This window comes from Felis catus, chromosome B2 (genome assembly GCF_018350175.1).
Source record: "Felis catus isolate Fca126 chromosome B2, F.catus_Fca126_mat1.0, whole genome shotgun sequence".
NCBI lineage: Eukaryota > Metazoa > Chordata > Mammalia > Carnivora > Felidae > Felis > Felis catus.
This window is the reverse complement of record NC_058372.1, coordinates 34323960-34351113: the sequence shown is the minus strand read 5'-3', so window position 1 is coordinate 34351113 and position 27154 is coordinate 34323960. Positions and strand designations below refer to the sequence as shown.

Below are 27154 nucleotides of genomic sequence, written 5' to 3'. Positions count from 1 at the left end.
GCCATGTGAGTAGCAGTATGGGGAGGCCCACAGTCTGCATCCTGCAGACAACCACTGAGTCTGGAGGCAGATCCCGATAGCTTAATTGCAGCCCTGTGAGAAACCTTGAGACAGAGACATCCCTAACCCACAAAAACAAACGTTTTAAGCCACTGAGTTCTGTGGTAATGTGCTCTGTATGCAGCAACAGGTAACTAATACAGGGATGTAAGACAAAGCATTTAAGATATCCATCCAGTTAGCATCTCAGATCTAAATGACTAGTCCTCTCTTGACCATATCAGCCCAGGCCTAGTCCCTGGTGAAGTTTGGGCATCACAACCATCCTTACGCCCCAGCCCAAGGCAGAGGCAAGTGAGAAGGCAACTTGGTTAGACAGGTGCTGATTTTATTGATTTTCTATGTACTTTCAAAGATGAGATTCAAGGTGCCCTTAGGAGTTTAAGGTAAAGCCACTTGAGCTGATAAGCAGTTACTAGCTTTCAACCAAAATCATTACTGTGATTGGAGAGGTTGAATTCTGAGTTTCTTTGAAGGTCAAGCAAAAGGTGAAATGCTGGCTGACTCCTAAACAGATTTGCAGATCCTTCCCCAGGACTGGTCATTAGTAAACCGACTCCTGCTTTCGTGAAACGTGCTGTTCCTGGCAAGAGCAAGGTGCAGGCTATTGGCAGATGCTCCTTAAGTTCCCCAGAAGCTTCTGTGGACCACCATGGTTGCCATTGTAGTGAGAAATTTTGAGAAGGTAGACTTAGAAATGTTTCTTTTCATATGAAAAGTAAAATTATGAGAAATAAATGGATGTAAAGTAGAAAAGGCACTAAGCTACAAAAATTGTCAAATTCTGTTGTCCATCAAGTTTGCATAAAGTAAATGCCTGACTGAAATAATTTTATCAACACAAGAAAATATGAATGGGATTTTTTTTTTTTTAAGTAGGCTTCACGTGTACTACCCAACACGGGACTTGAACTCACAACCCTGACATCAAGGCCTGAGCCAAGAGCAAGAGTCAGATGCTTACCCAACTGAGCCACTAAGGCACCTCTGAATATGATTGTTCTTAAGTCTCACTCCAATAGTTCCCATTACCAACAACAGGACGATGCTGGGGTGCTCATTCCAAATCCATCTGAACTGTAGAAGAAACCTCACTGACTGGGTGGGTTGTCAGGGCATTGGTTAAAAAGCATGCCCTACAGGGGTGCCTGGCTGGCTCAGTTGGTAGAGCATGGGACTCTTGCCAAAGTCATGAGTTCAAACCCCATGTTGGAAGGCAGAGTTCACTTTAAAAAAAAAAAGTGCCCTTACAGCCCAGGAATGAGAAACTTTATCAGTGACTGCTCCTTGATCAAGTAACAAGATCCATTACAGATTCGTTCTGTGTTTACCTCCCCTCCTCTACCAGCAGCTACATTTTCTCTTCACCACGTAAATGCGCAAGACCAGGAAAAACTACCTACCTCTCAGGATTATCCACTGCAGATAATCAGCAAGCCCTGTTTCTAGGTACCATCTCCAGGCAGGGAATAGCCTAAAGAACCTGTCATCTTTGCTACAAGGAGGTATTCCCTAAATCAAGCTCCCCTCTGGAGGCTGGCAAAAGATTCACCATTGAGTGCCGAATCCAAAGTCGTTTGGTTTTGTTCTTACAAGAAATGTAATCTATTACTAAAACAAATTACTTGGACACAAGTAACAAATTTCTTAAGCTGGGGGCCAGTCCTGATTGGGTCGGAGTGGGCACTATGAGGGAACGTAATGGAGTTTACTCTCCTAAGTTTTTAGATCCTATGTTCACCCAGTCTTTATAGGACTTCCTGATAGATTTGGGTTCTGGTGGCCCCTCCATTCCTTACCCACCTCTGATCATCAACGAGAAAACAGTTAAGAAAGGAGAAGCAAAGGACCCCCTAAGCCCCAACCTGAAATGATCTAGCATGACAACCGCCTCTCCCTCAGCTGCCCTTTGAGAGCTGGGTGGCAGTGTCTGGTGTGCCTGCAAACGAATGCATCCTTAGGCTCTCGAGACTCAGACCTGGGAAGCCCTGAGACGTGGACTCAGCCCTCTCATTTTCCAGAGGAGAGGCCTCCAGGGAGTAACGTGATCGCCGGTATGAAGGGGATACGATGAGAACTGGGGCCCCGTCAGGAGAGTACCGCCCATGTCTCTCTGAATATCTTTAATGTGGGTCACTGTAGTTCTGCTCCTCCTGAAAGTGTTCTGCATACGGTAGGAGGTCTTGTCTCAGGAGAGTGTCAGGTTCTAATCCTATAGTGAAAGGCTTCAGGGTAGCAGACCTATAGTGGCCAGGAACAGGGAAGCGTGGACGGAACAAGTTTTTATCACTGAAGAATTCGATTCCTTAATTTTCCATTGACCTGTGGTATTAAAAAAAAAAAATCGCAAGAGTATAAAATTTGACACTTCTAGAAAGCCAAGCAAAACCAAATTCCCCATGTATGCGCCCTATGTCCCCCGGAAGCTTACGTTTTGATTTAGCCCTACCCAGACAGGCAAATTTCGTTAGTGTATAAAATAATCGTCAATGTGCATCAAGTAAAAACTCAGGTCTCTTAAATAAATAAGTATCGTTTTTAAAAAGCAATCTTGGGCAAGAACAAAGCTAGAAGCACGATATCATGGCTCCCTGATTTCAACCTATATTACGAAACCAAACGGTATGGTATTGGCATAAAAGCAGACACACAGATCAATGGAACAGAGTAGACGGCCCAGAAATGAACCTGTGCTGTGGCCAATTTATGACAAGTCGTGAATATACAATGGGGAAAGGGCAGTCTTTTCACTAAACGGTACCGGGAAACTGGCCCACTACCTTACACCATACACAAAAGTTAAATCAAAATGGGTTAAAGACTTTAATATCAGACCTGAAACCATAAAGCCAGAAGAAAACACAGGCGGTAAGCTCCCTGACATAGATCGTGGCAACGATTTTTTGAACTTAACACCGAAAGCGAAAAAAAAAAAAACCATGTGGGACTACACAAAAAGCTCAGCACAGCAAAGGAAACCATCAACCAATAAAAAAGCAGCCTGCTGAATGGGAGGAGACATTTGCAAATCATGTATCCAAAATATATCAAGAACTCCTATAAATCAATAGCAAGAAAACAATCTAAAAATGAGCAAAGAAAAAAATGAATAAATATAAATAAATAAATACATAAAAAATGAGCAAAGATCTGTATAGACATTTTCCCAAAGAAAACATACAGATGGCCAACAGGCACATAGAAAGATGCTCAACATCATTAACTCTCAGGGAAATGCAAATCAAAACCACAATATCACCTCACACCTTTTAGAAAGGCTACTATCAAAAAGACAAAAAAAAAGTGTTGGCAAGGTTATGGAGAAAAGAGAACATTTGTGCACTGTTGATGGGATTATGAGTTGGTGCAGCCACTATGGAAAACAGTAGGGAGGTTCCTCAAAAGATTAGAAATGGAACTGCCATATGGTCCAGCAATTCCATTTGGGGGTATTTATCCAAAGAAAAACATACTAATTCAAAAAGATGTACGCATTCCCATGTTCATGGCAGCGCTATTTACAGCCTAACTGTCCATCAGTGGACACTTAAAACTTGTGCTATGGAGGGATGCCTGGGGGACTCAGTCGATTGAGGACCCAGCTCTTGACTACAGCTCAGGTCATGATCCCAGGGTTGTAGGATTGAGCCCCGCATCAGGCTCCACACTGAACGTGGAGTCTACTTAAGATTCCCTCTCTGTCTCTGTCTCTCTCTCTCTCTCTCTCTCTCTCTCTCTGCCCCTCTCCCTCGCTTGCATGCTCTCTCACTCTCTCTAAAATAAAATCAAAAAAACTTTTTTTTAACTGTGCTATAGAGGCTCCTGGGTGGCTCAGTTGGTTCAGCATCATCAGACTCCTGGTTTCAGCTCAGGTCATGATCTCACAGTTTCGTGGGTTCCAGTCCTGTGCTGGGCTCCGCACTGAATGTGTGGTGCTTGCTTGGGATTCTCTCTCTCTGCCCCTCCCCGACTTGTGCTGTCTCTGTCTCTCAAAATAAATAAACTTAAAAAAAAATCGTGCTATATATCCATATTGGAATGTTATTAAGCCAAAAAAAAAAATGAAATTTTGCCATTTGTGACAACATGAATGGACCTCCAGGGCATTATGCTAAGTGAAATAAGTCAGAAAAAGACAAATACTGCATATAATCTCTGTGGAATCTTGAAAGGTAAAAAACAGAAAAACAAATGCCTGGGTGCCTCAGCTGGTTAAGCATCCAACTCTTAATTTGGGGTCAGGTCGTGATCTCACTGTTCATGAGTTCAAGCCCCACTTCTGGCTCTGCACTGACACTGCAGAGCCTGCTTGGAATTCTCTCTCTCTATCTCTCTCTCTCAAAAATAAATAAATAAATAAACATTAAAAACAATGACAAGCTCATAGATACGGAAGGATAGGAGAAATGGGTGAAAAGACATAGAGGTGTGGTTACCTTTGATTCAGCAATTCTATTCCAGAATTTATCAACAGAAGCAACACGTTCTTATCTGTGAGAACAATCCTCAATGGCTAATAATCAAGGTCTTGTTTAGCCATTGAAGAGTACACCAGGGCTATGGAGTTTGTGGCTTTAAAAAACTTTAATAATGAACATTGAAAAAAAAAAAAAGAGAAAATGTTTACACTCTAACAGTTTGCTATTCAAAGTGTAGCCATTACGTGAAGCAGGTTAGGAACAGTGTCTATGGCCCCTGAATCAGAATTTCCATTTTAAGAAGATTCATTCCCAGGTAGGTTGTATGCATATTAGAGTTTGAGAATCACCTAATAAGGGGGGGGGGGGGGCGGGCGGGCAATGTTTATTATTATTGACAAAAGTATATCTATGTGGGCAAGGACTGGAAGGTACTTTGCAGAAATTAAAATCGTTTAAATGGAGATAACCCCAGGGCGCCTGGGTGGCTCAGTCGGTTAAGCAGCCGACTTTGGCTCAGGTCATGATCTTGCACTCCCTGAGTTCGAGCCCCGCGTCAGGCTCTGTGCTGACAGCTCAGAGCCCGTAGCCTGCTCTGGATTCTGTGTCTCCCCCTCTCTCTGTCCCTCCCATCCTCATGCTCTGTCTCTCTCTGTCTCTCAAAAATAAATAAACGTTAAAAAAAAAAGTTTCTTTTTAATGGAGATAACCCCGTCTACCCACACGAAGGGCCTAGCCTGCTGTAGGTCCTCAATAAATGGCAGCTATTTGGAAGGTGATGCTATCATGGGCTTTTCTATTTTTTTAATGTGTTCCTTAATATTCTTGTTAAATCACGTTTTGGAAACCTGAAAGGCGATAAGGAAATCGATACGTTGTGCTTCCTTTTCAACCAGACGTTAAAATCAGTTAAAGTCATATTTTTCTTTTTGTGTTGGCTATCAGGAAGCATAAGGAAGGAAGTATTTCTATTAGCCCAGCTTTCTAGAATATTCGTTTTCCTCTCTGTGACTTTCATTTTTTTTTTAATTAGGTTTTCTATTTTTCTTACAGATCACTTAAAGTCTTTCTGAAAACAAGGGCCCCATTTACAAGAATGACTTCTAAGCAGTCTGTTCTTGTTTGCCAGGCTCCACAGAAAGATGAGTTTATGAAACCACCTGGCTGTTCGACATTATTTCTTCCTGTTCTTTTTCCACTTCTCAAGTTAGAGGTAAAACAACAAGGGGGTCTCAGATGCCAGCTAGCTCCTGCGGGAGTCGCTGCTCCTCCCCCCAGGCCCTACGCCAGCCCCTACACCCGGCCCCACGGGCCATTCCGCCTGGTGAGTCTGTAAGGAAACGGAGGCCAAGGAGGCCACAGCCCTTCCCCAAGGCAGGCAGACCACCCAACGGTGGGGATTACTCACCAGCACGCCAGCTGCTTCAGACTTCCTCTGCAATGAAAAAGAGAGCGTTATGTGTACACACCCGGGCCTCGTTTGCAGGATAATTCCCTGCACACGACTCCCTCGCCAAACCGGATCAGATTTCTTCACTCTCGAGAAGGCTCGCATTGTTGTTGTTGTTGTTCGTAACGTGTACCAGCTTGTAACTGCATTTTGCATGTGGTGTCCCTTATCAGACGGCAAGGTCCAATCAGACCGCTTCCCTCACCGCCGTCCCCCCAGTGTCTGGGGGTGTCAGTGGGCACCTGGAGCCCAGGAGCTGTGAGTGGTCGGGCAGGTGATTACGTAAGAAGTAGAGATACCGGAAGGACAGAACGAGGAGAGAACTAACATTTGTTAATCGCCCGAATAACATGTAGGCTTTGTTAGCGATTTACCCACTACCTAATCCTTCACACAGTCTTTTGTTTTTTTTGAGATACAATTCACTAACACGAAATCTACTCAACTCAAAGCGTACAGGTTGGTGGGTTCCAGGATAATCACTGGGCTGTGCAGCCATCACCGCTGTTAGGACACCCGGGTGGCTCAATTGGCTAAGCGTCCAACTTCGGCTCAGGTCATGATCTCGAAGTTCGTGAGTTCAAGCCCCGCATCAGGCCCTGCGCCGACAGTACAGAGCCTGCTTGGGAGTCTCTCACTCTCTCTGTCTCCTGCCCCTCCCCCACTTGTGTGCTCACACGCGCACCCTCTCTCTAAAAATTTATTTTTAATAAATAAGCTTTGGAAATAAATAAAAATAAATAAAATTTAAAAAAGAAGTGAAAATAAACTTTAAAAATAAATAAATACGTGGGATCATACAATACATGGTCTTTTGTGTATGGCTCCTTTCACTTGCAACGTCTTCAAGGTTCATCCACTTGGTAGCAATTATCAGTACTTCTTATAGCTGAATAACATTCCACTGTGTAGATTTACACATATTATTTATCCAGGTCATCAGCTGACTCACGTTTGGTTGGTTCCCACTTCCTGGCTTTCGCACCGCTATGATAGTTTATATCCAAGTTTTTGTGCAAACGTGTTTGCAGTTTTCTTGCCTACGTGCCTAGGAATAAATGTGTGAGTCACAGAGCGCCTCTCTCTATGTTTAACCATTTGAGGAACTGCCGTCCTGTTTTCTATAGCAATAGCGCCATTTTACCTTTTCACGAGCGGTGTGTGAGAGTTCCTTTCTCCACGTGCTCACCAACACCTGTTACTGTTCATCTTTTTTATCAGCCATCCTAGTGGGATGTGAAGTAATAGCTCATTGTGGTTTTAATTTGCATTTTCCTCATGACTAGTGATGTCAACTGTCTTGGCAATCTGGATATCTTCTTTGGAGAAATGTCTATTCAAATCCTTTGCCCACTTTAAAAATGGGGTTCTTCGTAGTTTTATTTGTCAAGTTGTAGGAGTCCTTATTATATTCTGGATATTAGAATTATGATTTGCAAATACATTCTCCCATTCCGTGGGTTGTCTTTTCTTCACTTTCTTGTTGGTGTCCTTTGACACACCAAAGCTTTCATTTTTTATGAAATCCAATTTATACGTATTTTTTCCTTTGGTCGCTTGTGTTTTAGGTGTCACGTCTAAGAAACCACCACCTAAACCAAGGTCACAAGGATTTATACCTATGTTTTCTTCTAAGAGTTTTATAATGTTACATCTTACATTTAGGTCTTTGATCCATTTTCAGTTGATTTTTATATATCATGTGAGGTGGGCAGTCCAACTTCATTCTTTTTTTTTTTAATGTTTACAGAGTGAGAGCAGGGGAGGGGCAGAGAGAGAGAGGGAGACATAGAATTTGAAGCAGGCTCCAAGTTGTCAGCATAGAGCCTAACCTGGGGCTCGAACCCATGAACTGTGAGATCATGACCTGAGCTAAAACCAGACACTTAACCAACTGGGCCACCCAAGATGCCCCGACTTCATTCTTTTGCGTGTAGATGTCTGGTTGTTCTAGCACCATTTACTGAAAAGACCATTCTTTCCCTCCATTGAATGGTCTTGGCATCTCTGTTGAAAATCAGTTTGCCATTTATGTTTGGGTTCATTTCTGGACTCTTAATTTTATTCCATTGATCTGTATGTCTATCCTCATGCCAGGACCACACCATCTTGATTACTGTAGCTTTGTAGTAAGTTTTGAAATCATGGCATGTGTGTCCTCCAACTTGTGTTCTTCTTCATGATTGTTTTGGCTCTTCTGGGTCCCTTGCGTTTCCATACGAATTTGAGGATCAGCTTACCAAGTTTTGCAAAAAGCCAGCTGGGATTTTGATAAGGATTGCACTGAATCTGTAGATCGGTTTGGGGAGCATTGCCATTGTAATATGAAGTGTTCTCATCCGTGAATGTGGATGCTCCCATTGATTTAGGCCTTTAATTTCTTTCAACAACGGTTTTTAATTTTCATGTACAAACCTCACACTTCTTTTGTTAAATTTTTTTCTACATATTTTATTTATTTTTTTTTAATTTTTTTGTTAACGTTTATTTATTTTTGAGACAGAGAGAGACAGAGCATGAACGGGGGAGGGTCAGAGAGAGGGAGACACAGATTCCAAAAGAGGCTCCAGGCTCTGAGCTGTCAGCCCAGAGCCCGACACGGGGCTCGAACTCACGGACCGTGAGATCATGACCTGAGCAGAAGTCGGCCGCTTAACCGACTGAGCCACCCAGGCGTGCCCCTACATATTTTATTTTTTGATGCTATTATAAGTGACATTGCTTTCTTTTTTTTTTTTTAATTTTTTTTTCCAACGTTTATTTATTTTTTGGGACAGAGAGAGACAGAGCATGAACGGGGGAGGGGCAGAGAGAGAGGGAGACACAGAATCAGAAACAGGCTCCAGGCTCCGAGCCATCAGCCCAGAGCCTGACGCGGGGCTCGAACTCACGGACCGCGAGATCGTGACCTGGCTGAAGTCGGACGCTTAACCGACTGCGCCACCCAGGCGCCCCCAGTGACATTGCTTTCTGACAAGTCATTTTCAGATTGTTCACTGCTGTGTGTACGAATGTGATAGATTTTTGTATATTGTTTATATCCTGCAGCCTCGCTAATGTTGCATGTTACCTTTCATGGTTTTTTTAGTGGATTCTTTAGCACGTTCCATACGCAAAATCGTGTCATCTGCTAGTAGAGATCGTTGCACTTCGTCCTCTCCAAACTGGATTTCTTTTCCTTCTTTTTCTTCCCTAACTACCCTGGCTATAACCTCCAGCCTGCTCTTCAACTGCAGTGCCAGCGGCAGACATCCTTGTCTTGTGCCTGAGCACGATCTTTTGAAGTAGGTAATTTTTTCAACCAAGGAGAAACCTGCCACCTCACCCTGTAAAAACGGGGCTCGGATGAGGAAACGCTCAGCGAAGTTGAGTAATGTCCGCAGTCACAGCTGGTTAACAACGGAGCCCCAGTTTTAAGAGCAGGTCTGACTCCAAAGCCCACACTCATTCTCCTCTGCCTCCTTAACCCTTAACGAGCGGGTCAGCAACCATGTACTCATGCAAGCCTTCACTTCTGTCATCGGTTCCTTCATGTCACACAACAATAGAGGTGGCAGAGCAGGAGTTAGTGTCCTGCTCTTCCGTGGAAAGCACCTTGAGGAAAGCGACTTGGAGGAACTGGGACTCAAATTCTGCCTGCCAGGGCACCTGGGTGGCTCAGTCGCTTAAGTATCTGACTTCGGCTCTGGTCCTGATCTCTCTGGTCCTGATCTCGCAGTTTGTGAGTTCGAGCCCCGCGTCGGGCTCTGTGCTGACGGCTCGGAGCCTGGAGCCCGCTTCGGATTCTGTGTCTCCCTCTCTCTCTGCCCCTCCCCCACTCATGCTCTGTCTCTCTCAAAACTAAATAAACATTTAAAAAATTTTTTTTTTAAATTCTGCTTTCCTGACCCAATTTTGTGCTTTGACAGCAGCGATAGCTACTTCACTAAGTCGTTAGGTGTGTTCAGAAAGGTTATGTGGGTGTTTCCTAACAGGTTATAAACAAGAAGGATAAATTGAATCCTGCATGATAGTGAGGGAACTAAAATATGGAGAGAAAAGAATCTGAAAAGATTGAAACAGGTGCATGGGGCACGAAAGAAGAGGGACAAGGAAAGAGAGGAAAGCGAACTGACATTTTGATCAGTAAATAAAGGGTCAAAGAGACAAACCCATCTCTCCACAAGGAAGGGCTGTAAAGGGAACTCCGCGCCGCGCGTAACATTTCTTTCCAGCTAAAAGAATCCCTTGTGAAAAGGAAAGAATGCAAATGAGGACTACAAAAATGTTCTCTGCAGTGTTTCCAGATTTAAGGCTGGCCCCGCCTGGGGGCTAAAAGCTGAACAAAATGCCTCCGGCGGCGGCCCCTGCTGCAGCCTCCCTTGGAAAAACCTCCATCGCTGGAGAAAGTGCTGGTTGTGCAGATAGATGCTGCTGGACCCCCCACCTCCAACCCGTCCCCCCAGGGCTGCTGTGCAGATTAAACAAAGATGGCCCCCGGGAACAAACCTTACGTCACTCCTGCACGTGGCAAAGCCTCAGTACATACTAGTCCCATTTCCCTTCCCCTCACGGGGTTTTCAAGGCACCCAGACCTTAAGTGTTCCCAGAACCTAGGAACTATCGGCCCCCTCCTTCAACAGAAAGACACCTCTCTCTCCTCTCCTCCTTGGTCCAGCTCATTCTAGCAATTTGGTTTTCAGCTTTCATCCTATAACTTAGGCGTGCGAGTCTTCCACTGCCAGAGGAGGGTGAGATGGCTAATGACTTCCTTATGGAGCAGTGGGCCCTGGGCTGAGCCAGAGTCCGGTCATTTTTGCCACCACCTTTCTGTGTAGCCCTGGGGCGGGGGCGGGGCCGGGGGGGGGGTCTCCCTTCCGGGCTTCAAGTTCCGCATCTGGGAAGCGGCCTTGGTCCCCAGGGGGGCAAAGGAGTTTGCCTCCCCCTTCTAGTTCAGGTCAATGGAGCGAAGACTGTGGGGAAAGTGGGCAATTTTGGATTCACAAGCATGTGAGACAGGCCTTGCCCTATGACTAGGAGATAAAATTTATGCCCTGAAAAAGCCTCTCGAGACAGGGGAAGAGCCTAAAGAGAAACAGGAGCAGAAAGTACCGTAAGAGGAAGAAAGGTCAGTTGGGAAGGAGTCAGAAAAGGCTAAAGCATCCGTCTGGGCTTCGGGTCTCCTACAACTGACTCGTGACTCAGGTAGGATTTGGGCAGAAGGAAATTGAAACAGGATGGCATACAGACAACCCCAAGGCTATTCTAACTCAAGGGACCGCCCACCGTATGCATTCCAGGAGCTCTCACATCTGTCCCCTCACGTACCTTTCTCCTCCTGCCCCAACAACTCAGCCCCTCTCCTGACTCAGCTCCTCTCTCCACCAAGCAGACTCCCGGTGAACTTGGAGACCCAGCCCCAGCACCGCCTTCTCGAGGAGGCCATACCTCGCCCCCCAGGCTGGATCAGGGTTCTCTCCTCTGGAGACCCTGACAGAAGTCAGGGGCAGGGGAGGCATGAGGACACCCTTCTATCACAGACAGCCTCTGCCCCACAGGTCTGTCATTGCCTCATCAGCCGCCAGCTTACAACCCCCCACTGGCTTTTGGCCTCTGGAACAAGGCCTGTGTCCAATTGGTCTTGGTGTCCGTCCCCAACCCCGGGCCAGGGACCAGTCCTCTGGTAACCGGCTGAGAGGAAGCCCCACCTCCCTGGGGGAGGGCAGGTTACCTTTTCCATCGGCCTTGTAGTCATCGGGGAGGAGCTTGTCCTGCCGGTAGCCCAGCACGAAGGCCAGAAAGGAGAGGATGAGGGCGTCTCCGATGCTGAGGATGGCCAGCATGAAGGCCCAGCGGATGGTGCACTGACCCAGCGTGTACTTGCCCGTCTGCTCCCCACACATGCGTCGCACCTCACTTGAGTCCCAGCCATCCGGGTAGACCAGGCAGCCGATCATGAGGCCTGTGGCTGAGGGGGTGGGAGGGGGTGAAGATGGCGTCAGGCTGGCTGTGCTCAGTCTGCTACTGCCGCCCCCCCCCCACACTGTTGCCACCTTGTCACTCTCCCCTCCTCCTTGAGAGGGCGGGCAGCTCCTACCATCGTTCTTGTAGAGCACAGGGGAGAAAATGGAGGATCCAAGAGTTAAAGTGACTTGCCCTTGGTGGGGACAGAGGCAGAAAGCAGAGCTCCTCCGCCCGGGGAAGGTTCTGCCATGGCCCCAGGTGATCCTACCAGGCCCTCAGCCGTGCCCCTCACTTTGGACTTGACGAGGCACTGGCTACTCTGGCTTCAAACCCCTCCAAAATCTGGTCCCGACCCAGAGAACTCGTCACTCCTAAGACGTATATTTGTTCATGCTCCGATATCTCTGAAATAAGAAAGCTTCAGGCCGTGGTTTGATTACAAGTATTTTTTTTCTTTTGGAGACACCTGGGTGGCTCAGTTAAGTGTCTGACTTCCGCTCAGGCCATGATCTCCTGGTTAGTGAGTTCGAGCCCTGCATCAGGCTCTGTGCTGACAGGGCAGAGCCTGCTTAGAATTCTCTCTGTCCCTCCCCCACTCGCTCTCCCTCTCTCCCTCTCTTTCAAAATAAATAAATAAACTTTAAAAAAAAAAGGAGTTATTTTTCCTTTTTACACACATAGAATCATGGTATGTCCCACAACTTGGGAATCTTAGATTTAATGAAAACACAAAGTTTTCCAGCCCCATCTCTGGCTGCTTCCCTCCTGAACCTTTCATTCAAGCAAATAGGTCTCTCCCTCCTAACTCAGTGCATAACACTGCAGTTGTCCATACTTCCCTAAATTTGAGAGTCCCCTGGAATATTTGTTTAAAATGCTGATTCCCAGGCCAGGGGTGGGCTCAGGAATCCCTGGGGGGGGGGTTAAATTTTTTTTTTTAATGTTTATTTTTGAGAGACAGAGAGAGAGTGTGAGTGGGGGAGGGGCAGAGAGGGAGACACAGAATCCAAAGCAGGCTCCAGGCTCCAAGCTGTCAGCGCAGAGCCCGACATGGGGCTCGAACTCACAAGCTGTGAGATCATGACCTGAGCCGAAGTCGGCCGCCCGACTGACTGAGCCACCCAGGGGCCCCGGGAATCCCTGTTTTGAAAATCATTCTTTCAGGTAATTCTCTCACTAGGAAAAGCGGGAAACACTAGAACGGGCTGCCTGGATTTCAAGCCCAGCTCTTTCCTAACTAGCTGTGTGACTCAGAGCAAGCTACTTAGGCTTTTTTTTTTTTTTTTTTGGCCTCAGTTTTCTCGTCTATACAGTGGGAGTATGAGTAGGCCCTACCTGTTTGGATTGCAGGGAGGTGCAAATGAGTTAGTATTGGAAAAGTGCCTCGCACATACTTAGCGCTTCACGAGTGTTAGCTACAATTATCCCATCCTGTGCTTTCACTGACAGTATTTACAGGCAAAAATTTCATTTTCCCTACCTTCTCCTCACTTCCCTGCCCTCCCACCGAGGACCACCCCACCTTAGCTGCACAGATATGTGACACGATCCTGGGATGTGACCAAGGCCAACCCCAAGCACAACCGCCATGAAGGCAGGGGGTTCCTTCCATTCTCTGTGCCGCCTTCTGAGCCCTCACCCTCCTTCCACAGGCCCAGAGGCTCTTCAGTTCCGAGGCTGTGCCCTACCCAGGAGCACCTCGGGGAAACACCTCACAGGACCCAGTTACCTACCTTGGGCTCCGTTTGCGCTTGCAAGGAAAGTCAACAGATCAAACGCACAGTAAATTATAAAGATCAGGATCCCCCCTCCCCGCCTAAATGTATCAACTCGCCTTTGATTTTACATGGGACAAGCTAATTCATGTAAGCGTATAGGTCTTTTAGGTCCAAAATACTTCGTGTACCCTTTTTCCTCTTGATCCTGACAACAGTTCTGTGAAGTAGGCCATGCATTAACATCCCATTTTACAGATTAGAAAACTGAGGTCTCAGAGAAACCAAGTGAGTTGCCCAGGGCAGAGCCAAGACCTGAACACATGCTCCTGGCTTTTTTTTTTTTTTTTTTCCCCTCAAAGTTAATTCCCTAAACTCTCAGACTGACATCACTCCAAAGAGCTGAATGTATTTAGTGCTGACATTTCAGACTTCGGGACAAAATGTTTCAGGAAGATACTTAGCCCAGGGGAGGGGGCACCTTCCCAGAGCTCTTCGGCAAAACCTATGGCCTTCCCCAGTTGGTGTAAGACCAGAGTTTTGGTGCCAACCGTGGTCCCCACCTTAACCCCGGGCGGAGGAGTGGAATGGGTCAATGTGGAAAGGAGCTGCCCTTCTGGACTTTCCCTCCTCCCCATCTCCTCCCCTTGGTCCCCTTCTCCTTCCGTAGCATCTCTGGAAAATAGCCCAGGGCCTCCAACCTGGAAACAGGTTGTTACAATGGGTGCCATGACCCTCTGTGAGCACCTGACCCATCCACCTGGGCACAGTGGGGGGCAACTGCATTTGTAATGTCTCAGGACTCTAAGCGGAGGCCAGCATGGTACCCTCAGGCAAGTTTACTTACCCTTTCTGACTTCCATTCTCTCATCTGTAAAATCAGGATAATACTACCTGACTCATAGCGGAGTTACGAAGACGAAGTGTGATCATGTATAGAAAACGCTCACTAAAAAAAAAAAATAATAAAATAAAAAAAAATAAAAATAAAAAAAAATAAAATAAAAAAAAAGGGGCGCCTGGGTGGCGCAGTCGGTTAAGCGTCCGACTTCAGCCAGGTCACAATCTCGCGGTCCGGGAGTTTGAGCCCCGCGTCAGGCTCTGGGCTGATGGCTCGGAGCCTGGAGCCTGTTTCAGATGCTGTGTCTCCCTCTCTCTCTGCCCCTCCCCCGTTCATGCTATATCTCTCTCTGTCCCAAAAATGAATAAAAAACGTTGAAAAAAAATTAAAAAAAAAAAAAAAAAAAGAAAACGCTCACTGTAGGGACACCTGGGTGGCTCAGCTTGGTGAAGCATCCGACTCTTGATTTCAGCTCAGGTCATGATCTCATGGTTCGTGAGTTCGAGCCCCGAGTCAGGCTCTGTGCTGACAGTGTGGAGCCTGCGTGGGATTCTCTGTCTCCCTCTCTCTCTGCCCCTCCTCTGCTTGCTCTCTCTCTCTCTCTCTCTCTCCCTCAAAAATAAATAAATAAACATTTAAACCAGAAAGAAAGAAAGAAAGAAAGAAAGAAAGAAAGAAAGAAAGAAAGAAAGAAAGAAAATGCTTACTGCAGTGTGTACATGGTAACCAGCCAATTAAAGTCAGTTGTTGCTATTATTATTGGCATTGAAGTCAGATGGAAGCAACCTCAGGGGATGTGAATGTCATTAGAGCTGTTCACAAACATTTCAGGTACACAGCGGTGTTAGATTTCCTTGCTCCCCTCTTTTCAAGTTGGGCAAGGCCGTAAGACTTCCCTTAGACAACAAAATGGGAGCGGAAATGTGTGGGGTTCCGGGCCACAGAATGTAATTTCTGGGGAGACGCCTTCCAGAGCTCCCTTTCCCTCTGCAATGATGACAGCCAGATGACAGCCGGTGCTCCATCAGCCCGGGTTCCAGAAGAGAACGGTGAAAGCAGAGCCCCCAACTGATCCTCAGTGAGCTTGTGCCACCAGCAAAGAATAAATCTTTGTTTTAAGCCACTAAGATTTGGGAGTTTTTTTGTCACCCCCCCCATCCTGACTGTTTTTGTGTTTTTCATATTTGCCGAGCACCTCCTATGTGTCAAGAACCGTACAAGGTGTTTTACATGAAGGTGTTTTACATCACAAGAACCTTGTGATGGGAGGTGCTGTTGCTACACTCTACAGATGAGGTTATCAAGACTCAGAGAGACAAGCAACTTGCTCTACCTGTGTTTCTAGGAGCTGGAACCACACACAACTTATACCTGGGATCCAGAAGCTCAATTAGCATTGTTAAACTACAGCCCCCCACTGGCCCAGGCACCAATCCTCTTTCCTTTCTCCTGCTCCCTTCCCTGGCCTCAGGCTTCCTGGCAAGGTTAAACTAATTGGTTTAGGCATCTTCAAATGGACCTGTCTCACAGCTGCTGACTGCAAAGCGGACCCCCTCTTAATCCCTCCCTTTGGCTCATCTTCCACTCCCCTGCACCAAAGAATGGAACATGATACCACTTTTGCTCTGCCCAATGTAAATGTTTCATGGGATGGCATCTGGCCACCTCTGCTATCAATGTCTCCAGCTCCATGACCCGGCAGGGTCTAACTCAAATGGCCTGGTGACGCCTCCCCCACGTAGTCCCTCCCAAGCACTGCCTGTTCAGCACATGGTACCTGCTGCAGGAGGTTGTGGGAGGGGGCAGTGTGGAGAATGAGAGGAATGGTTGTGTTTCCAGCATCCCATAGCTCTGAGATGGAGGACCAGCTGGTAAGCATGCCAGGGTCCATTCTGCTCCTCTTTGTCCCAGAACTGCTACATCTGCATTTCTCCTCCTTCTCCCCACCACCCACCAAGATTTACCTCAGCCCTGTCCCAACCTCTCGCTCATGATACAGAGAGACCAGAGAGGGAGATGGTGGGTGGATTGCAGACGCAGCTCTGGAGCCAGGTGAGTAGCCTGAGTACAAGATTTGGAATCAAAGGTTCTGTCCACCACTACCTGTGCTAAAAGTCAAGTTACCCATTAGGAGCCTTATCTATAAGGCTCTTATTCCTCTTATCAATAAGAGGAATGCCCATCTCACTAGGTAGGGATGGGCTCCTCCAGAGGGTAGATGTGAAAGTGCTTTGTAAGTCATTATACTTATGTAAATGTGTGGCTCAATAAAAGTGAGTTTGGAATACATCTTGTTTCTTGGAACCTGCTGCCTTAATTCTCCTTGGTCCTTAGTTACCAGTTGATCTGTTACAGGTTTGGCCAAGTCTTTTCCTCTTTCTCAGTCCCAGATTCCTCATCTTTGGGCAGGGATGGGGGGGGGGGGGGTACCTATAGCTCTCTAAGGTCCCCTCCAACTCTGACAGAGTCTTGAATCTATGTGTTTGGTTGCCTGGGATTCTGATCCCTGCTCCATTCCCCCTGTTATGGATAATACTACTTCTCATTCTAACCAACGATATCAAGATGGTTTGCTCTCTAGTCTGAAGTCCCCACACTGCCCCTGGACATTCCCCTAGAATGGGCAGTCTGTGCATGGTCCTTGGGATGGGAGGGGACCAAGGGCTGAAGGACAAGGCCTTAGGCCATGTCTTCCTGAGCTTTAGAGGAAAACAGGAGCAGCTGGCCCAAGGACCGAGAGGCCTGCCTGGGCCAGGAGCAGGAAAAAGGGGCAGGAAAGGCCTGCTTTGGGGCACCATAAGTAGCCACCTACCCCGCATAGTTTTTTGTTTGTTTAATTTTTTTTTTAGTTTATTTATTTATTTTGAGAGAGACAGAGACAGCAGGGGAGGAACAGAGAAAGAGGAAGAGAGAGAATCCCAAGCAGGCTCCGCACTGTCAGTGCAGAGCCCAGTGTGGGATGTGAACCCACAAACCGTGAGATCATGAGTGGAAACCAAGAGTCAAAGGTTTAACCGACTGAGCCACCCAGGTGCCCCACCCCTCCATAGTTTTAAAAGACCCTAGCCATCTGGGATGCCTGGGTGGCTCAGTCAGTTAAGCCTCAAACTTCAGCTCAGGTCATGATCTTGTAGTTTGTGGGTTCAAGCCCTGAATAGGGCTGTCTGCTGTCAGCACAGAGCCCACTTTGGAGCCTCTGTTCCCCCCCTTCCTGACTCTTCCCCTGCTCATGCTTTCTCTCTCTCAACAATAAATAAACATTAAAAATAATAATAAAAGACCCTAGCCACCACCACCACTCCCCCCATGACAAAATATCACTCCTGTTTGCTGCCTCAAGTACAGAAACCTATAACTAGGGAACAAAGACTTTCACTCCACCATGAAAGAGAGAACTTCAATGCAAGTTTCTATGGGAAAGGTCACAGCATAACACTCCAAATAAACAACTGACTTTAGAATCTCCCTGAGAGCAATTTTGGGTGAGAGGGGAAGAGTGAGGGCAGGGATCTGGGGATCCATAAAGAGAAAGAACAAACGCCCAGAAGTGGGAGATGGAGACATCTAGGATGTGCTTGACATTTTGCCCTGGGCTGGATCCTATTTCCACATAGCTGACAATGGAAGCTTCCTTCTTTTTCCTCCTCAGAGCAACAACAACCTCTGATGTGGTGGCCTGGGAGTCAGGATACCTTCTATCAACTAGCTGTGTGCTCCTGGGCAATTCACTCCCCTTCTCTGGACCTCGGTTCCCATCAGTAAGATGAGGGGGTTGAACAATTTGATCTCAACGATCCTTTTGGTCTCAACCATTCTAAAGTTCTCTACTCCTCAGAAGCTTCTACAGAGCATTGAGTAGGGCTGGGCTAAAGGAGAACAGCTGAGGGGAGCCTGGTGGACTCGGTCGGTGGGGCATGTGACTCTTGATCTCGGGGTTGTAGGTTCAAGCCCCATGCAGAGGTTGCTTTAAAAAATTAAATCTTCGAGAAAAAAAAAATAAAGAGGAACAGCTGGGAAGGAGACCAAGAGGCTCCAGAGGGCGGAATGGTGCAGCGTCCCCTGTGGCCAGGGGTGGGCCCCCGCTTGCCCTCCCATTAACCCTGCTCACCTGCAGCCAGCTGCATCCATGCACAGATCTTGTAGACAGTGGCCGTGTTGCAGACGAAGAAGAGGCTAAAGCAGATGATGGAGCCAATGATGAGGAACATGGCCAAGGCCACAAAAAACATGGCAGTCTTGAAAGCTCTAGAAGGAATGGAAGAGAAGTCCAGCGGGCCACCCTTGCAGATGAGCTCAGAGGACAGCACGTTGCCCACACAGTAGGAGAAAAGGCCAAAGTAGCCTGCCTGGGGTGTGTTAACGCTGTCACCAATCCAGTAGGGCTGGATAAAGAGGGCCATAACAAGCACCGAAAAACAGATGGTGAGTGTGCCCCACATCACACCCACAGCCCTCGAGTTGCGCACATAGTTGGTGTGGTAGATCTTGGCTGCCTCCTGGGCGGGCAGCAACTTCACCATGGTGAGGCAGTAGGCCCTCACCTGGGGTCTTGTGGGCTGTAAGCTAGTGGCTTCGCAGACAGAAAAGCCTAGAAGTCAGTCACTCCTCGGATGGGTTTGGGAACGAGGCTGAGGTCAGGACAAAAGGTGAGGGTCCCTCCAAGGTAGAAGAGAGAGGATTTATAAGACAAGGACGACAACCTTGGTTTCTTCCGAGGAAGATTGTCCAGATGCCTTTGTCCACTCTAGCCAGGCTGTCTCCAGTCTCCTGCCTCCTCTCAAGCCTGCCAGGGTCTCGGGCCTGCTGGCGCCGCCCTGCCCCTCCCCCCTTTCCAGCTCAGAGCTTCATAGAGCTCCGCCTCTTCGCCGCGGCCCGGCCCCTCCTTCCTCCCTCCTCGGAGAGCGCTGCTTCAGCACCGCGGCCAGCGCCTCGGGACTCCGGTCGGAGGAGGGTGGGAAACAGATGACGGCCCGGGGAGGCGTGGGGAGCTCCTGGCCCGCCCACCGCTCAGTTTCTCAGGGAACTGAGACCCCTCTTCACCCTCCTGAGTTGGGGGGGGTGGGGGTGGGGGTGACAAAAATTGAGAGGGTGGGGCTGCAGCTGTCACATTCCTCCCGCTCAACTCCTGCGGCAGAACCAAAACCTCTTCTTGAACACTGTTCCCCCATCCCATCCAACCCCGCCCTGGCTCCCTAGTCGACCTCTCAGAAATCCCAATACAGGGGAGTCCAGCAAAACCTTTTCTGATTGTGTCTTCTGGTCACTGATTTCTAGTCCATATGGTTTCTCCTCGATCAACAATTTCTAAGAACCTACTATGTGCTAAGCCCCATGTTGGAGGGTATCTTCCCTAGGCAAAATCACAGAGATAAAAGAGGGTCCCTGCCCTCAAAGACAGTGAGGCATTTACATATATGTATATCCGTAGATATATTTGCAATGCAGACTGATAGTGCTATATTAAAAAACTACAAAGCACAGCAAAGGACAATACTTGTGAGGCCTCCCAGACTTTAACATATGGTTTGTTTTTTTTTAATGTTTATTTTTTTTTTAATGTTTATTTATTTTCGAGAGAGAAAGAAAGAGACAGAGCGTGAGCAGGGGAGAAGCAGAGAGAGAGGAAAACACAGAATCCCAAGCAGGCTCCGGGCTCTGAGCTGTCAGCACAAAGCCCGACCTGGGGCTGGAACTCACAGACCACAAGACCATGACTTGAGCTGAAGTCCCACGCTTAACTGACTGAGCCACCCAGGTATCCATTAACAAATGGTTTTGTTCAATACAGTATCTTTTTCCTGTTTATATGTTTTTGTTGCATATTTCTTTTTCCCCCTTCTTTTTCAAAATATGTATTTCTCATGACTGTATAGGTAAATACATGTTTGGTGTAGGGATCTAGCAAATTCAGGAAAGCTACATAAAAGGATATAAATCACTCATAACCCCAACATTGGAAGCTAAGGGGAGTCAAGATTATCTTAAAAACATGGACTTTGGGGTTGCCTGGGTGGCTCAGTCAGGTAAATCGCTTGATTTCAGCTCAGGTCATGATCTCACCATTCATGAGCTTGTCTTCATGCTGAGTGTGGAACCTGCTTGGGATTCTGTCTCTCCCTCTCTCTCTCTGCTCCTCCCTTGTTCATGCTCCTTCCCTCCCTCTCTCTTTCTCAAAATAAATAAATAAACATTTTTTTAAAAAACACATGGACTGGGGCGCCTGGGTGGCGCAGTCGGTTAAGCGTCCGACTTCGGCCAGGTCACGATCTCGCAGTCCGTGAGTTCGAGCCCCGCGTCGGGCTCTGGGCTGATGGCTCAGAGCCTGGAGCCTGTTTCCAATTCTGTGTCTCCCTCTCTCTCTGCCCCTCCCCCGTTCATGCTCTGTCTCTCTCTGTCCCAAAAATAAATAAACGTTGAAAAAAAAAATTAAAAAAAAAAAAAACAACACATGGACTTTGGCTTTAGACACATCTGGATTGAGTTAGCCACTTACTGGCTATATGACTATCTGTGGATTTAACCTCCCCAAGCCTCAGTTTCTTCATCTATAAAATGGGGAGGGGGAGCCTGAGTGGCTCAGTTGGTTAAGAGTCAGACGCTTGATCTCAGCTCAGGTCTTGATCTCAGGGTCACGGGTTCAAGCCCCACACTGGGCATAGAGCCTGCTTTTAAAAAATATGGGGAGAATAGTTCCTATCACCTAAGGGTTAGGTAAAATAACACAGATAAACTGTTTGGCACAGGGCCTCACATATAAAAGTACTCAAAAGGTTTATCATTATTATTACCTCTGTTAACATTTTGACATATTTCCCTCCTTCTGCATATACTGCTTTATACAATTGGACAATTTAGTATCCAATTTCTTTCACATAGCATTACACCACTAATATTTTCTCATATTACTATTTTTTTCAAAAACATGATTTTAATGCGTGTATATTGATTCAGAGTATGTAATCATTTAATTGAGCATTTCCCCTTTTTAGGGTATTTTAGCAGTTTCCAGTTTTTCACTACTAAAAAAACCAAAACCCTGTCTTTCCCCGCACCACCCCCCCAAACCCTGTCTTGAACATACTTGTGCCACTGCCTACATTTCCTCTTTCTCTTAAATCTCTTTGGTTTTGTGACCAGTCTTCCCATCAGACTGGAAGGTCATTGAGGGCACAGCCTATGTGTCCACCATCAGACCGGCAGTTTCCCTAGAGACAGACTGTATCTTCTCCCACTCAGAGAAGGCTCTAGGCTGGTGAACCACCTCTATTTGGCCTGCCCAGCACAACTTCCCCTGCCTCTGAGAACAGACTCTGCTGCTTCCTGAGGATCTGGTGAGACAATCACAGGGCATACAGACTCTAGAGACAAGGATGAGTGGGTGACCCAAACTAGGCCATCAGTCTCTCCCTGGAGAATCTGAATTGGTGGTAGACTGACAAAAGGAAAAAAAAGCTATTGCTTTATCAGGCCTTGGCAACATCCCTAAGAAACAATCCATGAGTTGCTGCTACTGGGAACTTCAGACACACCCTGATTCCCACTCTGCCTAGACAGTTGCCCTGCTCCTTCTTCAGCTCTGTGACCCACCCGATATCCTTCTATTTCCTTCTTTTTTTATTTCATTAGCCAGAGTACGCTTTGGCCGTGGGCACCAAAGAGCCCTAACTGATCCAAACATTGGCACCAGAAAGAGGGCTTCGGGCAAAACGCTCTGAGATTCCTGTTTATGTTCCATGGTACCCAGAGGAGAAATAGCTAATAAAATTGTCAGCCATGAACACCAGAGATCATGTGCCCTCTGAGGGACAAGTTCTGGGAGCCAAGTGGCTTTGGTCAAAACAGATTTAAAGGGAATGAAGAAACGGTGCCTGGCTGGCTCAGTCAGTAGAGAATGTGACTCTTGGTTGAGGGGTTGTGAGTTCAAGTCCTATGTTGGGGCACAGCACCTACTAAAAATAAATACATAAAATAAGGAGAATGAAGACATTAGGGACGCAGTGTGGGGTGACCGCTTATAATGGCACTGAATAATATCAAGCAAGACAAGCTCAAATATCTAGATTATTGACTCAATAAATAAAATGAGGGGTACCTGACTGGAACATAAGACTTTTGGTCTCAGGGTTGTGAGTTAAAGCCCCATGTCGGATGTAGAGATTACTTAAAAATACAATCTTTAAAAAATAAAATAAAATAAGGGGCACTTGGGTGGCTCAGTCGGTTGAGTGTCGGACTTCAGCTCAGGTCATGATCTCGCAGTCCATGAATTCGAGCCCCGCGTCGGGCTCTGTGCTGACAGCTCGGAGCCTGGAGCCTGCTTCCGATTCTGTGTCCCCCTCTCTCTCTGCCCCTCCCCCACTCATGCTCTGTCTCTATCTCAAAAATAAATAAAAACATTAAAAAAATTTTTTTTTAAAGTTAAGGGGCACCTGGGTGGCTCAGTCAGTTAAGCATCCAACTCTTGATTTAAGTTCAGGTCATGATCTAATGGTTCATGAGATCAAACCCCTAGTCCAGCTCTATACTGACAATGCAGAGCCTGCTTGGGATTCTCTCTCTCCCTCTCTCTGCTCCTCCCCCACTCAGGCACGAGCACGCTCTCTCTCAAAATAAATAAATAAACATTTAAAAAACCTAAGTCAAGACCTTTATGTGCTATGGCTCTGAGACTTTGTTGAGACCTGTTGCTATAAGGCATAGGGCCATTAAGATAAGATTCAGGGGCTGTGAGAGTACAGAACTGCAAGGCCTGAAATCCATCCTATGTTCTAAATGGTCACCCAGATCACCTCAGGAACAGGTCAAATCCTCACCTTGGCTCCCTGACCCTTGAGCTAAAGACAAATGTACCAGGAAGAGCTACGTGAAAGCCTGCGGCATTCTCTCTTACTCTCCGAATAATAAATCAAAAAGTGCACTATGTCCCCAGGGGAGCTGTAGAACTGAGTCACTACCAGTCACTCAAAAGATGCAGGCAGACAAATGTCCGTCTCTAGTGGACACTTGTCACATTGTTTTGGTTTGGGCTGGCCTGCACCCTGACCTTCCTATGTGAGGGTGAAACTCTGCTGTATGAGGCCGGGGGGACAGTCGGGCCTCTTCCCTCACTGTGGAAGCCCCACCCTCCGCCTGCTCCAGAGAGAGCTCTGATGGGGTGCTGGCCAGGTGGGAGTGGACTACTGTGGCATGACAACCCCACTCAGGACAGCCCTGGGGACAGTGAGGAAAGGAAATCTCCCCAGAAGGTAGAACTTCTAATGCTGTAATTTTCTACCCCCAAAAGATCCACATCCTAATGCCCAGAACCTGTAAAAATTACTTTATTGAGAAGAAGGTTCCTTGCAGCTATAATTAAAGATTTGAGATAAGAAGATCCTGCCAGATTATCTAGGCGGGTCCTAAATCCAATGACAAGTATCCTTCTAAGACACACACAGGAGAATCCAGACAAAAAGGAAAAGGTGACATAACCATGGAGGTCGAGACTAGAATGATGGGGTTTCAGCCAAGGAAGCTGGTAACCACCGGAAGCAAGAAGGGGCATGGAACCGATTCTCCCCTAAAGCCTCCGTAGAAAGCACAGCCCTGCTGATACCTTGATTTCGACTTTTGGCCTTCAGAATTGTAGGGGAACCAATTTCTGTTGTTTCAATCTGCCAAGTGGGTGGTAATTTGTTATGGCTGCCTCAAAAATTATACCACCTCTCCTGTAAGGAGAGACAGTCTGAGAGGTACGTCAGTCTGTGGGCAGCAGCTAATGTACAAGTCAGATGGTCATCGTCTCCAACAGAGTAAGGTTGGAGGGTTAAGCGTTTCAGGAAAGGGGTAGGGTACATGGAATCCTCAAAATAGGGACAAAAACCAGAGAGTATTTGAGTCAAGAATGTTCTCCAAGGGTTTGCTACTGCAGAGGCTTTTAACATCAGGTGGACAGGACACCCCACTCCTGTAAATGCTAGCCAGCCTCCTTCCCCACCTGCTCCTACCCTGCACTGGCTCAGAGACTCATAACAAGGGGTCCATGGTGGGACAGAGGGAGACTGAACAGATTTCCCACTAAGGTGGACCCAGCCAGTCATTACTGGCTCCCAATAATATCAACAGACTTCAAGCCCCTGTAGGACACTGATAACTCTCAAAACTCAGTAATAAGAAAACAAAAAACCATTAAAGATTGGTTGGCAAAAGATAAACACTTGATCAACGAAGATATATGGAACACTTGATCAAAGAAGATATATGGATGGCAATTGAACACATGAAAAAATGCTCAACGTCATCAGTCGGTAGGGAAACGCAAATGACATACTGCTCTTATATCTATTAGAAAGGCTAAATTAAAAACCAAAAACAAAGAAACAAACAACAAAAAAAAAGAAAGAAAGAAAGAAAGAAAGAAAGAAAGAGAAAAAAAAAAACTAAAAAACCGGCAGTGCCGAGCCCTGATGAGGATGTAGAAAGCATTTGGAACGTTTATACATTGCTGGTGGGAATGCACATTAGTTCAGTCCTTTTAGAAAACAGTCCAACATCTTCTAGAAATAATAAACAAACATTTGCCACAAGACTCAGCCATCTCACTCCTGATTATTTGTCCCAGAGAAATGAAAACTTGCACACATACAAAAACCTGTACACAAATATGTATAAAAGCTTTTTAAAACATTTTTTAACGTTTATTTTTTTTTGAGAGACAGAGAGAGACAGTACATGAGTGGGGGAGGGGCAGAGAGAGAGGGAGACACAGAATCCGAAGCAGGCTCCAGGCTCTGAACTGTCAGCACAGAGCCCGACGCAGGGTCTCGAACTCATGACCCGAGCTGAAGTCGGACGCTTAACCGACCCAGCCACCCAGGTGCTCCTGTATAAGAGCTTCATTAATAATTGCCCCAAATTTTTCAGAAATAACCCAAATGTCCTTCAGCCGGGAATGGATAAACACACTGTGGTTCCATTCCACACAACAGAAGCAGAAACAGTAGAAACAAACTAAAGAAACCGGCCACAACGTGCACAAATCCCAAATGTGTTATGCTAAGAAGCCAGGCCAAAAATAAAAAAAAAATTAAACACAACTTTTTAAAAGTACATACTGTGGAGGCACCTGGGTGGCCCAGTCAGCTCAGCATCCAACTTCTGCTCGGGTCATGATCTCACCATTCGTGAGTTCCGCATCAGAGAGTCTCTCTCTCCCCCCTCTCTCTCCCTCCCTGCCCTCTTTCACTCATGCCCTCTCTCTCTCAATGCCCCAAATCCAGATTTAGAACAATTCCAACATTCCAGAAGGCTTCCTCTTGCCGCCTCCCAGCCAATTTGCCCACCCAGGGGTAAACCTGCAGACTTTTATCACCATAGGTTAGTTTTGCCTTGTCTTGAACTGCATGTAAACGTAACCACGCAGTCTGTATGTTTTCTGTCTGTGGCTTCCCTCACTCAACATTATGCCTCTGAGGTTAATCCATGTGATTGCATGTGGGGTTCCTTTTTGAAGGGGAAAAACGCAATGCACAACACTCTTTAGATTGGGCAAGGGGTGGCTAAACCTTATGGGGATTTGGTAAAAAAAAAAAAATCTAATTTTTGCTTATATTTTGGAAGCAGAAACATTGGCCAAAGTTCTCTTTGCTATACTCTTCATCTGTAATGGAAAAAACTCCATTCTTCCTCCTCTGGGAAGTTGGCTGTGACCAGCCGGAGATAGGACTGATGCACTTTTCACAGCTCCGGTCACGGATGGAAAGAGCTCCTCCAGTTCCTTCCCCAGCCTCCTGGCCTTGACTGGTGAAAAGCAAAGTGCAATTACCCTCCCTGTGGCTCTGCTCACAGGGGTACTGGGGGGGAGGGGAGTGGGAAGCGAAGGAGGGGCCAGAACGACCTCATAGGGGAAAGTGGTTTTAAACACTGAGTTCCATAAAAATAAGAGAGGCTAGTGTTTCTTTAATCAGTGATACTTTTGTGTCAGGTTTCTCCCCTTGCGAGGGTCTCCTAGCTCGTTCCTCCAGCTACTCCCCTCTATTCCACCCTCTAGGGCCGTAAGGCGGAGGGGTGGGGGTATTACGAGGGCAGAACACCTACTAGACGCTAGGCACTCCCACCTGCATTGTCTTACTCAATCCTGACCTTACAAAGGAGCCACCATCTTCCTCGGTATGCGAGGAAACAGGCTCAGATGGCTTACAGATTTAAATTACCTGTCCAAGGTCACGTGGCTAGGGAGGGCCGAGTTTGGAAGCCAAGTCAATATGGATCCAAGCTGCGCTCTGGGGAACCGGATCCAGGGCCTCCGCAGCGGGGCGGTCTTCCACCTCCTGGGATGGGATCCTTGGCTGCAGTGAGCGGTCGTCCAGGGAAAGTTGCTCTGGTCCCACACCTGAGCACACTCTGGCAGCTGCACCCTTCCCAGCCTTCAGCCCCCCTCCGCCGACCTGGGTCCATCTGCGATTCACAAGACTTCCTCCTCCTCAGCCAGGATAGACTACAGCTCACGTTCACAGGTGGCCTTGGGTAGGGGACAGGCTGAGTGGAAGCCTTAACTGAAGGGGTTTGGGACTGCAGATGTTGAGTGAAGAGGAAACAGGAGACAATTGCGTGAGAAGGACCATCCTCAGGGCCCCTGAAATCACTCACAGAGGCAGGCCGCCTTCCCCCACAGTGTGAGGGTAGGTGGGAAGTGAGAACACACATCCCCCCTCCAGCGGTCGGTCGGTTGATCACGGAGTGGGTCAGC

General features: G+C 47.1%; 1 protein-coding gene across 3 annotated transcripts; it reads right to left on the bottom strand.

Moving 5' to 3' along the window:
* Positions 1–367: 367 nt before the first annotated feature.
* Positions 368–26564, bottom strand: LHFPL5 (LHFPL tetraspan subfamily member 5). 3 transcript variants are annotated; one of them, XM_019830498.3, is made up of 4 exons: positions 26523–26564; positions 18536–19083; positions 11639–11875; positions 368–2382 (listed from the first exon to the last, which is right to left on the bottom strand). In XM_019830498.3, exons 2-4 carry the CDS (start codon positions 18945–18947, stop codon positions 2288–2290), a joined length of 744 nt encoding a protein of 247 aa, XP_019686057.1. In that variant the 5' UTR covers positions 18948–19083; positions 26523–26564; the 3' UTR covers positions 368–2287. The 3 variants fall into 3 exon arrangements, with proteins under 3 accessions (XP_019686057.1, XP_003986151.2, XP_019686059.1); XM_003986102.4 differs by lacking the exon at positions 26523–26564 and adding an exon at positions 25521–25566; XM_019830500.3 differs by lacking the exon at positions 26523–26564 and adding an exon at positions 5887–5913 and having other exon boundaries at positions 18536–19427.
* Positions 26565–27154: the final 590 nt, after the last annotated feature.

Bases quoted from the DNA above. Each gene is read 5' to 3' on its own strand.
- LHFPL5 (XM_019830498.3), bottom strand. From the start codon at position 18,947: ATGGTGAAGTTGCTGCCCGCCCAGGAGGCAGCCAAGATCTACCACACC. The intron at 11,876-18,535 runs GTGAGCAGGGTT...CCACCCCCTCAG, and splicing joins ATGGATGCAGCTGGCTGCAG to CCACAGGCCTCATGATCGGC. The intron at 2,383-11,638 runs GTAACCTGCCCT...TTAATACCACAG, and splicing joins CTACAAGGCCGATGGAAAAG to GTCAATGGAAAATTAAGGAA.